General features: G+C 44.1%; 1 protein-coding gene across 14 annotated transcripts in view; it reads right to left on the bottom strand.

Annotated features, from left to right (window-relative positions):
• The window catches only part of Agfg1 (ArfGAP with FG repeats 1), a 67,481-nt gene extending 52,880 nt beyond the window's left edge, over window positions 1–14,601 (bottom strand). For 13 of the 14 annotated variants that reach the window (XM_029476142.2, XM_029476148.2, XM_029476154.2 and 10 more), the window contains exon 1: window positions 14,166–14,601. In XM_029476142.2, coding sequence (XP_029332002.1) covers window positions 14,166–14,332 — 167 coding nt within the window. In that variant the 5' untranslated portion in view covers window positions 14,333–14,601. The remainder of the gene's footprint in view (window positions 1–14,165) is intronic. The other variant, XM_021158172.3, reaches the window with a different exon arrangement.
• Between the last annotated feature and the right edge of the window lie 802 nt (window positions 14,602–15,403).

The raw sequence follows: 15,403 nt of genomic DNA, 5'->3' as shown, positions 1-15,403 counted from the left end.
TGCTTTCAATAGGTTAAGACTTTCCAAGCTGTTGGCTCCAAGGCACTTTATATACTTATTCAAAATATTAATCCACCCAGAGTTCAAAGGTTCAGTGTGTGTGTGTGCATGTGTGTGTATGTGTGTTTAAATGTAAGGCACAATAGTTAATTTTTTTTCCTTAGAAAGCCACAACCCTAAGGTCCTTATAATACTCAGGGCAACCACTAAAAAACAGCATTCAAGTAACGACCTGACAGGTACTAGTAACAGTGACAAACAAAGCTAACAACGTGTGTTCACTAAATCTTTAATACCCCACTGACAGGACAGCAAAAGATTAGCCCACAACAAACAAGGGAATGAATAAACACTGAAGAGCCCCTAAACACAATACAGCTCTTTAACAGCAAACTTAGGAAGAAGACAAAACTAAACATGCCAAGCCAGGGCCTATAGTTCCAGCCTCTGAGGAAGCTAAGATCAACTGAGGCCAGCTGTTCAAGACCAGCCTGGATATAAAACAAAACAAAACAAAACAAAACAAAACAAAACAAAACAAAACAAGAAACAAGCATCAATAAGCCCGCAATAGCTGACTATAGAGTAAGCCAGAGCAGAGCTCCTGCAGAAGAGGAGAATCCAAGAGGAGACACTGGTTCCCACTACAGGACTCATAGCAAGATTCACTGAGAGAATGAATACTGCTAGGGTCAAAACTCACCACAGTTCCTCAACAGCCACCAGCCTACCCCTCACCAGGCCCTGAGCAAAGTCTGAGGAAACGTTTAATCTGAAGACTGTGGAAACAGCATAGCTGGGGTTTATGTTAGCCTCCATGCTAAAAATTGAGCATCACATAATGATAAGTTACATGCTCCTAGTACTCTGGCCACCTGACTCCAGAGCAGTGGAAGCCAGGCTTTTTCTTTCCAAAAAGATGACAGCAAATATCTGAGGTTAATTTTAAAAATAAAAATTAAGGTTAAAAAAAGCAATTCATAAGTATTAATTTTTTAATTAAAACATTTTCAACTCAACAGAGAGTCTATAGGACCCTTGACTCAAAGAACATTTAGCAGTGAACTCAAATCCATTGGTTAAGCTATGACCTCTAGTAAAACCACAATGCAAAAGATGGGGAACAGAATGAAAAGAATGAACAGCTGAAGAGGCAAAGCCTGAAGAATATGTGCACTGGGTCAGCACTGCTGAATTGTGGGAAGGCAAGGCAGGACCTACATACTGACAGCATTTGGGAAGTCAAAGAAAAACCTAAGATTGTGAATTAATTAATTAATCAATCAATCAATCAATTCTCAAAAAATAGAAAAGGGAAAATAACACAAAAAGATCTTTATATGATAGGGAAGCTGATGATGGCTGCCCCGAGACAATGGATAACTGAGGTGCCTAATTAATGTGTCAAAGCAGACTCGGCTGCCAGGTTCTCAAAGCATCCCCTCAGTGCCTTGTTGCAATGGCTGGCACACTCTACCCCATACTCTAAATGTCTCCAGCCCAAGGGCTAGGCTGGGCTGTCCTCCCCATATAATCCAGACATTCTGGATACCCAGCCAATTTTGTCTACACTTTATCCTCCTGGACTCTTGGTCTTCTGGCTCTCCCTTCTTTCTGCCCCTACCCTCTCTCCTTACAGGTTCAGGGCCATGCTCACTCTGAACTCTCCTGGTGTCTCTGCCTCTGGCTATGCTCTCCCTTTTGTGTACAATAAACTTTCTTCTCCACTATACCTAGAAGTAGTCATGTCTTTCCTACTAACAAACCAAGAGGTTTCAGCAAAAATCTCCTACTGAAGAAACAACAGGCCACAGACAGGAATGGATGAAATGAAAGCATTCAGATGGGGTGGCAGGTGCTGGCAGAAGAGGCAAAGACAAACACCCTCAGATTCTAACTGCTCTTTCTAACAAGAGACTGACTGGGCACTCTTGGACAGAAGATGCAGCTCAATAACTGATGGCACTGTTTTCTGACGAATGTGTGTGTGTGTGTGTGTGTGTGTGTGTGTGTGTGTGTGTGTATGAAATCTGGGTCTTAGTTTTGAACTAATTTGTACTGTGAAATAATAACTACACTCTACATATTAAATGCGGTATGTTGGATCTGGAAGTACTGACAGCTGTTGAGATTTTTTTTCCTTTGTTTTTTGTTGTTTGTTTTGTATCAAGAACCCAGTTGACAGTAAATGAAATGAAAGCTTTCTAGAGCTGCTTTAACAAAAAAGTATTTGATACCATGATTATGGTCCCTGTATTGAAGAACAGTGTTTTCTAGATGCTGGGGAATCTCCCAGGCATTACTCAAACAGAACTTATTTATATCTGGTACGCAGAACCATTCTTGTAGTTGTCGTCTGTCTGGAGACATAAAGTACTTGTATAAGTAAATATTTTTAAATACTCACCAGACTAATAGTGGCACATACCTTTAACCCCAGTACTGAGGAGGAAAAGGTAGGTGGATCTCTTTGAGCTAGTGTGGTCTAAACAAGTTCCAAAACACCAAGGTTATATAATGAGACTGTGCCTAAAAAATTAACTGAAAAAATAAACAAGGGGCTGGAAAGATGGGTCGGCATTTAAGTTTTAGGTTCTTCTTTTTTTTTTTAAAGATTTATTTATTGTTTTAAGTACACTGTAGCTGTCTCCAGACACACCAGAAGAGGGCATCAGATCTCATTACAGATGGTTGTGAGCGACTATGTGGTTACTAGGAATTGAACTCAGGACCTTCGGAAGAGCAGTCAGTGCTATTAATCACTAAGCCATTTCTCCAGCCCAAGTTTAAGTTCTTAAGAGAACATACTGTTCTTGTAGAGGACCAAGTTTGATTCCTTGCTGCCAAGTGGCTGTAACTGCCTCTTAACTCCAGCTCACAGGGTCTGAAGTCTCTAGCCTCCAGCAGCACTGGCAACTCCCCTCTGCATCCCCATCCAATTAAAAATTTAAAATACTTCATCAGAACAAAAACACTGGCTCATAATCCACATCCATCAGAATCCATCATCCTGAGAAACCTGAGAAATTGTCATCAAGGCTAATTAAGGGAAATGCCTCTGGCCCAGAGAATAAAATCTCTTGCCTAAGTGAAGGCCTAACATTCCAGTTTGGGCTGGGTCACTCACCTGGGCCAAGGGACCTCCCCTAGGAAGGAGGGCTCACCTTAAACCATGCTAAAGAGATAGGCTGAATAATTAGTCCTTTAATTAGGGACTGTACTTTTCCTCCTAGAATTCCATACAGCATTTTAGCAGGCTATAGCCATGCAGCTTCCTAAGCCCACCAACTCTTCTGAATCCTTTAAAAACAGCATGCCATCTTTACTTCTTTCTCTTCCGTAAGCATGCATTCCCTAACACCAGGTTTCCCCCAATCCTTAGTGCTTCCTCTTATGTCCTCTTCCCCACCATGTAACTGCTTGGCTGCCATGTATCTGACCTCTATGCCAGATAAATGGCAAGATTTTCTTCTCTCTTCCTCCAGCGTGCCTGCCCTGAGAGTTTTTCCTTTAAACCCTAATAAAATTTTCTTTAAGCACCCATTTGATTCTAGTCTTCAATTTTTTATTAATGAGATTGAATGCCAAAAGGGACCCTGATTTCCTATGTATCAAAATCAGTTTTGTTAATTTTTTTCTAAGGCTGTACCTTTGACATTAAATAGATGGTTGTGAGCCACCATGTGGTTGCTGGGAATTTAACTCAGGACCTCTAGAAGAGCAGTTACCACTCTTAATCACTGAGTCATCCCTCTAGCCCTAAATAGATGATTCTTTTTTTAATACAGGGTTTCTCTGTGTAGACCTGGCTGTCCTGGAACTCACTCTGTAGACCAGGCTGGCCTCGAACTCAACAGATGATTCTTCTTTTTTTAGTTATTTTCTTTATTTACATTCAAATGTTATCCCCTTTCCTAGTTTCCCCTCCAAAAATTCCCCTATCCCCTCCTCTCTACTCCCCAACAAACCCACTCCCATTCCTGGTCCTGGCATTCCCCTATACAGGGGCATAGAACCTTCACAGGACCTAGGGCCTCTCCTCCCATTGATGACCAACTAGGCCATCCTCTGCTACATATACAGCTAGAGCCACAAGTCTCACAATGTGTTTTCTTTGATTGGTGGTATAGTTCCAAGAAGCTCTGGGGGTACTGGTTAGTTCATATTGTGGTTCCTCCTATGGGGCTTCAGACCCCTTCAGCTCCTTGGATACTTTCTCTAGCTCCTTCATTGGGGACCTCATGCTCTGTCCAATGGATGATTGTGAGCATCCACTTCTGTATTTGCCAGGCACTGGCAGAGCCCCTCAGGAGACAGCTATATCAGGTTACTGTCAGCAAACTCTTGTTGGCATCTGCCATAGTGTCTGGATTTGGTGGTTGTTTATGGGATGGATCCTCAAGTGGGGCAGTCTCTGGATGGTCGTTCCTTCAGTCTCAGCTCCAAACTTTGTCTCTTCAACTCCTTCCATGGGTATTTTGTTCCCCCTTCTAAGGATTCTGAGCTTCTGGGCTAATATCCACTTATCAGTGAGTGTATATCGTGTGTTCTTTTGTGATTGGGTTACCTCACTTAGAATGATATCCTCCAGATCCATCCATTTGTCTAAGAATTTCATAAATTCATTGTTTTTAATAGCTGCATGGTACTCCATTGTGTAAATGTACCACATTTTCTGTATCCATTCCTCTGTTGAGGGGCATCTGGGTTCTTTCCAGCTTCTGACTATTATAAATAAGGCTGCTATAAACATAGTGGAGCATGTGTCCTTATTACAGGTTGGAGCATCTTCTGGGTATGTGCTCAGGAGTGGTATTTAATTGTGATAAAAACTGCATGGTACTGATACAGTGACAGACAGGTAGATCAATGGAACAGAAGTGAAGACCCAGAAATGAACCCACACACCTATGGTCACTTATCTTTGACAAAGAAGCTAAAAACCATCCAGTGGAAAGAAGACAGCATCTTTAACAAATGGTGCTGGTGCAACTGGCGGTTATCATGTAAAATAATGCAAATTAATCCATTCTTATCTCCTTGTACAAAGCTCAAGTCTGAGTGGATCAAAGAACTCCACATAAAACCAGAGACATTGAAATTTATAGAGGAGAAAGTGGAGGAAGAGCCTTGAAGATATGGGCACAGGGGAAAGATTCCAATGGCTTGTGCTGTAAGATCAAGAATCGACAAATGGGACCTCATAAAATTGCAAAGCTTCTATAAGGCAAAGGACCCTGTCAATAAGACCAAAAGACCACCAACAGATTGGGAAAGGATCTTTACCAATCCTAAATCCTATAGGGGGCTAATATCCAATATATACAAAGAACTCAAGAAATTTGACTCCAGAAAACCAAACAACCCTATTTTTAAAAATGGAGTACAGAGCTAAACAAAGAATTCTCACCTGAGGAATACCAATTGGCTGAGAAGCACCTAAAAAAAATGTTCAACTTCCTCAATCATCAGGGAAATGCAAATCAAAACAACCTTGAGATTCCACCTCATACCAGTCAGAATGAATGGCTAAGATCAAAAACTCAGGTGAAAGCAGATGCTGGTGAAGATGTGGAGAAAGATGAATACTCCTCCATTGCTGGTGGGACTGCAAGCTGGTACAACCACTCTGGAAGTCAGAAAATTGGACATAGTTCTACCAGAAGATCAATAGATGATTCTTAAAGCTTGGGTGAGATAGTTTAAAAGCAGCCACACCAGAATTCATTTTTCTATCATCACACAAATGCAATATTTGCAAACTGTTATCATTACCAACTTGCCACCAAAGAAGGAAGCTAGACAAATCCTCCAGTAGGCTGTTGTTTAAATGAGACTTAAATGGACATGTAAGACATTCTTTTATGCAAAGTTGAAACTTGTGTATAAAAAGGCTGTAGAGATGTATCAACGGTTAAGAACACTGGCAGTTAAGAGCAGCCAGTGCTTAATTCCCAGCAACCACACAGTGGTTTACAACCATCTGTAATGGGATCTGATGCCCTCTTCTGGTGTGTTTGAAGAGAGTGACAGTGTACTCATATAGATAAAATAATAAATAAATCTAAAAAAAGAAAAAGGGCTATAATTCAATAAATATCTAATACTGCTTATGAAAATGCAAACATATGGTTAGAGATGTTAGGAAGCTAGAGGTGCTGACACAATGGCTAAACATTTTACAATATAAATAAATGATCAGCTTGCTTTTTCTTACCAACTCATTCTTTACATGTAGGCTTCAATTTTTCTGTATTTGGGTTAATAGTTCAGAATAATTTTATATTATCAGGGTGCTACTTACTGGGGTAGTTTACTGTAAATAATGGTGACTGCACACTGATGAGCAGTAATGTTTCTATTATACTTCTTTATCACGTGGTGGCAGAAGACACTACCTTAACTCTCCCTACCATGGGGGACCTATCAGTCCTCACACAAAGTGCATGTGCTCACTGAGCCACCTTGACACAGCATTATTCTGACATGGGGATCTATCAGTCCTCACACAAAGTGCAGGTACTCACTGAGCCACCTTGACACAGCATTATTCTGACATGGGGACCTATCAGTCCTCACACAAAGTACATGTGCTCACTGAGCCACCTTGACACAGCATTATTCTGACATGGGGATCTATCAGTCCTCACACAAAGTGCAGGTACTCACTGAGCCACCTTGACACAGCATTATTCTGACATGGGGACCTATCAGTCCTCACACAAAGTGCAGGTACTCACTGAGCCACCTTGACACAGCATTATTCTGACATGGGGACTATCAGTCCTCACACAAAGTGCAGGTACTCACTGAGCCACCTTGACACAGCATTATTCTGACATGGGGACTATCAGTCCTCACACAAAGTGCATGTGCTCACTGAGCCACCTTGACACAGCATTATTCTGACATGGGGACTATCAGTCCTCACACAAAGTGCAGGTACTCACTGAGCCACCTTGACACAGCATTATTCTGACATGGGGACTATCAGTCCTCACACAAAGTGCATGTGCTCACTGAGCCACCTTGACACAGCATTATTCTGACATTTAAAAAGAAAGAAAAGGAAAGAAAAGTGGGCCTACCACACATGAATGAAAACCTACACCAAAATATCCAAAATTTCAAAACAGAGTAGCAGAGATTAAAAACAAAAATACTCTCAAAAGGGGAAGAAAACATGGCACAAAGAATCAGTAACAAGAAAGGCACCACGTGCCATCCTGGAGTCTACGTGCAGAAGGCAAAGAGCCACCTCACTTGCAAAGTGACTCAGTGACTCCCCAGGCATCTCTAACCAAATGCTGGAGTGGAGAGGCCAGAGCGATAGGGAGCTCTCAGAAAACAGTAAGTGGGCTGGGGAAGACGGCTCAGGAGAACAGGACCACTTGCTGCACAAGCCCCATTCCCATTCCCTAGAAGCCACTTCAAAGCTGGCTGTGCTAACCTGGGCCTACCACCCTGGGCCTACAACCCCGGGCATGTGGTTGCTAGCCTAGCTCTATGTTCAGTGAGTGAGTGTCTCAAAGAAATGAGGAAGAGTGGCAGAGCAGCCATCCCAATGTCCTACAGCCTCCAGATACCACACATACATATACAACACACAAAGACCACACACACACACACACACACACACACACACACACTAATACAGTGTCTGTCTTATCACATGGAAATTTTACACTTCAGCCACAAATAATACCTAAAAGCTGAGTAATTATCCATACAGTAAAGCAAACCAAATGGAGAGAACTAGACCAACAGAACCTGAGGAAAGTATCTACAGTGTAAGAGGGTGATGAGAGCAAGATGGCCCGTCCTGTCTTCTTCCAGTAGTGAAAGGGTAGGGAGGGCCAAACTGGGAGACAAGACAATAGGAATATTGGGTTAGGTAAAAACAATAAATAGGAAAGGGGCCAAAGGCTTAAAGTCTTTTTGTGGTCCTCAGAAATTGGGGTCAGGGCTGGCAAGACGCCTCAGTGGTTAGGCGTTCTTGTTGCTTTTGCAGGACCATTGTTCGTTCACAGCCTTTACTTTTAACAAAGTGTATGTGGTGTTTTTAAAATAAGTAAATTCTGTAAAATTAACATAAAATGAACTCAAACTACTTTTCACATTTAAACTTAAGTAGCATATACTTACAGATTATTTTCTTTAGCTGGTGGGAAAAAATATTCCTGTAAAACTTAAAGACCTTTATAAACTTCAATAATCCCAAGATTCTTGACTGTACACTAGCTACATTTAAGAAAACACTTTGAACAAATGTTCCAAGGTAGAACCAACTGATTAAAACCTTGGAAAGAAAATGGATAAGGTTTTCACATGTTACATATATTACATATGTTTCATACATTAATTAGTTCCACTACTTTGAATTCTAATTCTACCAAAAGGCCTGCAAAATGTAGAGAAAAGACAAAAAGCTCTAGACATAACAATTCTAAGAAAATTTCCTTCCCTTTCCTTCAAGCGATGCCGTATTTCCTCTAGTAACAGAAGAAATCCATTCCTCTCTTACTCCAGCAGGCCTAAATTATACACAGTTACCTTTTGTACACTATTCCCAGCTCCCCAAGCCTCCTCTCCCTCAAGATAACAGCATTCCAACTCCTGGGATCTCTGCTATCTCCATCGCATTCCGGAGTGCATACTCCAGTTTGTTAAAGCACCTCTGAAAATAAGCCACCATAACACAAGTGTATAATTAATCAAAAGGATTAAGACTTTACTAAGAAGTCTTAAACAAATTACCCTCAAACGTCCTTTTTAGTGTGTTTTTGTTTTTCTGAGACAGGGTTTCTCTGTGTAATGCTTGCTGCTCTGGATCTTCACATATCGATCAGGCTGGCCTAGAACTCAGATCCACATGCCTCTTAATCCCGAATGCTAGGATTAAAGGTATGCACCACCACCACCCAGCACCTTCAAACTTTTAAAATAGACATCATTCCCTGAATTTTAAACAATTCAAATAAGTTTCCTGTCACTGATGTAAAGTAATGCATTTTCTTTTCCTCATGTAGTCAGGTGTCTGAAGCCACAGCTCCAGTGCACAAGCAGGTCATAAGGAATGCATGTGTTCCAGGCCAAGTTCTCCACACACACACACACACACACACACACACACACACACACGACAAGTGTACCCTGCTCCCTAGACTTCATAACTGCAGCCACCTGAAATGGGAAGTGCACAAGGGAAAGCTGCGGCAAGGGGTAAAGATGCCAAGTCCCAAAGCTCTCTTGAGGAGTATCTCACAGATGTGAGGACATGTGCAGCTCAGGGAAAAGACCAGTCCAGATATGCCTGTCCCTTGACCCACGCACTGCATGAATCCTTGTTTTGACTTCCCTTTGGAAAAGTTCCACACAATGTCTAACACATAATGGGCATTCAATGGCAAGCCCTACCTCCAACCAGTTAAATCCTATACTGACTAAGTAACGTTGTCCGAAGTCAGGCATGGTGGCAAATACTTGTAATCCCAAAGGCTAAGGAAGAAGTATGGTAAATTGAAAGCCATCCTAGCCATATGGTGGATCACGATCGAAAGAAATAAATCGAGAGAGAGAGAGAGAGAGAGAGAGAGCGAGCATGCGAGCACGAGCGCACTCGCATACAGATACACAAGCAAACTGTCTCTCAGATGTTCCTTTTTTATTTTGCCTAAGCCTTCACTAAACAATTTATGTGCTTGTTTGTTCAAAATAAAACAATCTCATGTTACTTTCTGATTCTCTCTTTACAATCTCCAGAAAACAATTTCCTTCCAAACTAGTCCTTAGGCAGTGCATTGTGGCTTACCAATAATTCCACACTCAGGAGACTGAGGCAGGACTAGCTCTGTTTACAGCCAGTGCAGGCTACACAATAAGACCCTGTCTCAAAATAACAAAAACAAAAAGTAGACTGCAGCTCAAGAGATAGAGTATTTGTCCCCAGTGCTGCATAAACCAGGCATGGCAGTGCACCTTGTGAACCTAGCACTTGGGAAGCAGTGCCAATAGGATCAGGAGTTCAAAGCCACATTTAACACTACAGTGAGTTTGGGGCCAGTCTGGGTTACAGGAAACTGTGTCTCCAACAACAAAAGTAATGACAACAAACCCCAGCCTCAGTCTGAGAGACTAAACCCAGAACCTCCAGCCGGGAGTTTATCATCCAGTCCCATAAAGACAAATTTTTGTCTGTAGTTTATTATTTGAATATCTGTTCATAGCTTAAGTATTCTACAAAGACAAAGAGAGAAACAAACCAGTAAGTCACAGCATGACTGGTTTCCCTCACAAACACTGAACTGCATCTAAATTCCAAGTCTCTCTTAAAAGTTTCAGAATTGTGTTCATTTACTCCGAATGAGCACCATCTGAGTATATGACAAAAATCTGAAAGGAAAAAAAAAAAAAACCAGAAGAGATTAGCTATGAATCTAGTAGTGCCAGCAAAGGTATTATTGAGGGAATAAAAAGTAGGTTATTATATCTATCATCCTAAAACATAGAACTCGTGACAGACATTGTTTAACTGTACAGTGACACTGCTAGAGAAGTCAGGCAGTGGCAGCCAACGAGCCTTGCTTCATCCTTGTACCTACCCTGCTTGCCCTATCCTCAAATATAGTACAGTCAGTAAGTTAATACAGCCATGTGCCAGTCCCACTTAACAACCATGAGCACACAACGCTGTCATCACAAATTTAAGTCTTAAGCCAAGGGGATGAATACATGCCAACATGTACATGAGTTACCCTTGATTACACCATATCGTCTACATAAGAAATCCATAATTATTACTTCATTCTTCCTAAGTTGTGTTCCAGCATTATGGCTTTCCAGAGATCCAACTCCTCAGGAGCTCCAGTTTCTCCACATGCTACAGCAGACACTCGCTCCATGGCCACACTGCAGCATCTGTGCTTTCTTTGCAGGAATCCGAGCCTTCTGCACTAGGACTCTAGCGATCCTAGTTCTAACATGAGGATGGAGCACGTATTGAAGACTCTGGCTCGGGGTAGACAGTGTCTGGCTAACCCAACTACACTCAAGTGCAGCTTGTGACAGTCCAGGAGCTGTAGACCACCATCTTTTCATATGAGGGAAGTAAATTATCATTTAAACCCTATCAGCAAATTGTCTTCATCTCTTGAGTCCATTTGAGTCAGGATTGAGGCTACAGCCCAAAAGGATCTGACAGGCTGATGGAGGCGCTTTTCACATCAGTATATTTTATTCCCTTCTCCCTCTTGTTAGCAATGCCCAGTGTGCATTGCAGTGTCTCAGACACTGTATGAGGCTATCTCTAGTATAGAAAACAAATCAGCAGAGGCTTTTATTCTCACTATTTCCTATCTGAGAAAAAAACTGCTGAGTGGCTATTTTCAGTATTAATCACATGGCTTTTAGAGGCAAAAGAAAAAGCAGGGTCACCTAGCTAAGTACCCCACTCTTTACTACTCAAAGCTGCTGCTACCTGCGACTTGTCTTTGAAGATCTTTCCTCAGACATCAACACCTCTGTGACATCTCCATATGAACCTTCACAAGTCCCAAGGATAACATATTCAAGAAAAAAAAATCCCTTAAAATAAAAAATTATACTGGCAGTCTAGAGCAACAGCTCAGTGCAGTAAAGGCACTGCCACCAAGCCTAGTGACCTAGTTCAATCTCCAGGTCCACAGGTGGAAGGCGAGAGCAGCCTCCTACAATCCCTCCTCTGAAGCCACCCAAGTGTGATAGTGCATGCATTTGTATACACAAGTGCACAGAAAAGAGCTGGGCAGTGGTGTGTGTCTGGCCTGATGTTCAGGTCCTTGATCCATTTGGAGTTGAGTTTTGTGTAGGGTAATAACTATGGGTCTGAGGCAGGGATGGTGGTACACACCTTTAATTCCAGCACTCAGGAGGCAGAGGCAGGCAGAGCTCTGTGAGTTCAGGGCCAGCCTGGTCTACAGAGAGAGATCCAGGACAGCCAAGGCTACATAGAGAGACCCTGTGGTAAAACAAACAAAATCACACTGACAGATCCTATATGTCTAATGTTTCTAAAATATTGAAAACATTTTATTACATACTTGCTGCAAGGGAAGCACTTTATGTACTTATAAAGACCTCTAAATCATGTTAATTCTAAAGCAATAAATTATACATATGTATGTATGTGTGTGTGTGTGTGTGTGTATATATATATATATATTTTTTTTTTTTTAACCAATCCAAAGACTCAAATACATCAAAGGACCTCATGCTTTGCAAAAGCAGGACATACTTCTTAAGCACATATTAAAAGTAAAGTACACGAGGCTGGAGAGATGGCTCAGTGGTCAAGAGCACTAGAGGTCTTGAGTTCAATTCCGATGACCCACATGGCAGCTTGCAACTGTCTGTAACTCCAGTTCCTGGGGATCTGACACCCTCATGCAGATATACATGCAGGCAAAACACCAATGCACATTAAAAATGAAAATAATTTTTTTAAAGGGCTGGAGAGATAACTCAGCAGTGACTGGCTGCTCTTCCAGAGATTCTGAGTTCAATTCCCAGCAACCACATGGTGGCTCACAACCATCTGTAATGAGATCTGATGCCCTCTTCTGGTGTGTCTGAAGACAGTGACAGTGTACTCATATACATATAAATAAATCTTTTTTTAAAAGTAAAGTACACTTTAAATAAATTGGACTATTAGCTTCACCAAAGTTGCCTAACATAAGTGACTTTAACATCCTAATTTTCATTTATAAATGAAAGCCATTAACCACACATGCAGCTGTGGAAAATTCGGAGTGTTTCCTAACTATAACCCTGAAAGTAACCTCTAGGACCCTCTTCCCGCACTACTCCAAAGCTGAACACAGTACCCAGACACTGGTCTTTCTTATGTATTTCCACTGTCTCCATTAGAATGTAAATGCTGAGATAAGGCATTTATTTATCACCACACCCTAACTAAAGCTTCATCCAAAAACCGAATAGGAACCACCCAAAATAATGTTATACTCATGAAGAACCAAAGATGCCTCCTTGCCCAAATTTAAAATGGAAGGGGGTCTGGGGGGAATAGTGAATTATTGGCCATGTCAACATCCTCCAACGTTTTACAAAATTTCCTATGTATTATGTACATTGCTACTAATATTATAATAAAAAATTTGGGGAGGGCCCAGGAAGAGGTTCAGCCTGAAAAAGTGAACCCAGATATACAAAACTTGCACACGTGTCCCACACTGCGACATGCACGGCAGTATTTTTTTAAGACCCAAGGAATAGTAACTACCAGATCATTAAAAATGCACTGAATTCAAGATAACTAGCAAATTATTGCATCTAACCAGTTCCAGCGTCACCTGCCAACCTTTCCAAGTGAAATTTCACAAGAACAAAAATTCCCATCACAACACAGCTTAAACAGAGAGGCCTAGACATGCCATCTGAGTAATTTCAGGCGGTCACCTCCATCTCCTCTCTCAATATTGTCTTCCCAGTCCCCATTTCTCCAGACAGATAGGACACTTGGGTACTGATACAGAAATCTCATCGAGCTCCATCCTTATTTTGAACCGCACAACTCCTGATAACCCTTTCCCAGAAAAACTTTCCCCAACTCAGGACACTTGGAGCCATGCAGCCACAACCCTCGTGCTTTTGCTGCCTCCCCGCCTCACGTAATTAATCCCCTAGGGAGAACTTTTCTCCTGGGATTCACACCTCAGCCATCAAGACCTATTAACGCCCCCCGCCCGCCCCCAACACGCCCCAGCTACCTGAGTGCTGTGGACCGGAGGAAGATCCCCAGCTTTCTGCGTCCCTGCTCTCACCCTCCCCACCAGCTCCGCGGCACCGAGCAGAGGCCGGGCTCCCAACCGCGGAGCTGCGGGTCGCACAAAGGCCCCGCACCGCCCTCCCGGGGCTGCTCCCCGCCTGCGCCCCCCCCCCAGGCCCGGCCACGCCCGCTGAGCGGCGGGAAGCCGGGATGCTCCGCCGGGCCGGCCGCTGGCTGACCCCGACCCCACCCACGCCCCACCCACGCCGGCCACCCCAAGGCTGGACCCTCGCCCGGCCAAAAAGCAAGAGCATCCCCGGCCCCCAAGGCCTAGGCTGGCCGCATCCCCAACGAGCCCCGCCGCCACGGCCCGGTACCCACGACCCCCGTCCGCACTCACAGGCTGCCGGAGCAGGAGGTGCACACGAACGAGCCGACCGTCATGTTCACGTAGGTGGGGCCGCGCTGGTCGCAGTCGAAACACTTGCGGTTGTGCGGCAGCCCCGTCATGTCCCGCAGCATCTTCAGGTGCTTCTCCTCCTGCTTCCGCTTCGCGCTGGCCGCCATGGCCGCGGCTCCAACCGAGGAGGCCGGCAGGGCCGGGAGCCGGCGGCGCTGCCGGGGCCCCGCGCTCCCTTCCCACGGGCCGCCCTGGCCGCCGCCGCCTCCGCCCTCCGCCCTCGCGGACTCCGGTCTCGGCCTCCGCTCGGCTCCGCCGGGCAGGACGAGGCGAGGAAGCTGCGCAGCACGCGCCGACCGGTCACACCAACCGGCCGGGCGGGACAACCGCCACCGCCGCCGCTGCCACCTTCCCGACTTCTCCTAAAGACGAGGTGGGGGGCGGGGGGAGCGGCAAGAGGAGACCCGCCTCGGGCGGCTGGGGGCCAAGTGCAGGCTGGCGCCCTCTGCTGGCCGGGAGGAGTCACTGCGGCCACGCTGCGGCAAGGGTCGGAGCTGGGCGGGGTAGAGAACACACAATGGTGTCAATAAATAACAGCCCTTATCCGCTGGGTGCCTGTACGTGCAAAGAGCTTCGTGTAAGCAGGCTATCTTCCTCCAGGCAGAAATGTTCCCGGCAGCTTCCCGCTGCTTTAGGGGACGCTCCAAATTCCTCCCTTACAGAATCTAGCCTAGTCGCCTTCTTCCAAGTCATCCCCATTCACTCTGCTACTCTAGACTTAGATTTGTATGGTGCACTGGGATAAATTTACGACGGTATTTACCTGCCGAAGCCAGAGTTCCAACATAGTCCAACTGCAACACCCACCTTTTGAGGCTGCAGGAAATCACTGCTAGCCCCTAGGACAGTGGTTCTGGGGGGGGGGGGTTGAACAACCCTCTCAGAGGGGTCACCTAAGACCATCGGGAAACACAATTATTTACATTACTATTCATAACAGTAGCAAAATTACAGGTATGGAGTACCAATGGAAATAATTTTGTGGTTGGGGGGTCACCACAACGTGAGGAACTGTATTAAAGGGTCGCAACAGCATTAGGAAGGTTGAGGACCCCTGCGGTAAGGTATGAGAAACCATCTGTACCCTCATTTCTCAAAGGAGTGTGGGGAGGCTCAAGAACTGAGTTACCGAATACTGTCCCAGCCCCCACTGCAAATGGAGTAGTTTTCACAAGAGG

The sequence above is a fragment of the Mus caroli genome, unplaced genomic scaffold, assembly GCF_978045245.1.
Source record: "Mus caroli unplaced genomic scaffold, Mus_caroli_1 scaffold_1, whole genome shotgun sequence".
Classification (NCBI taxonomy): Eukaryota; Metazoa; Chordata; class Mammalia; order Rodentia; family Muridae; genus Mus; species Mus caroli.
This window is presented reverse-complemented; position numbering and strand designations above follow the sequence as displayed.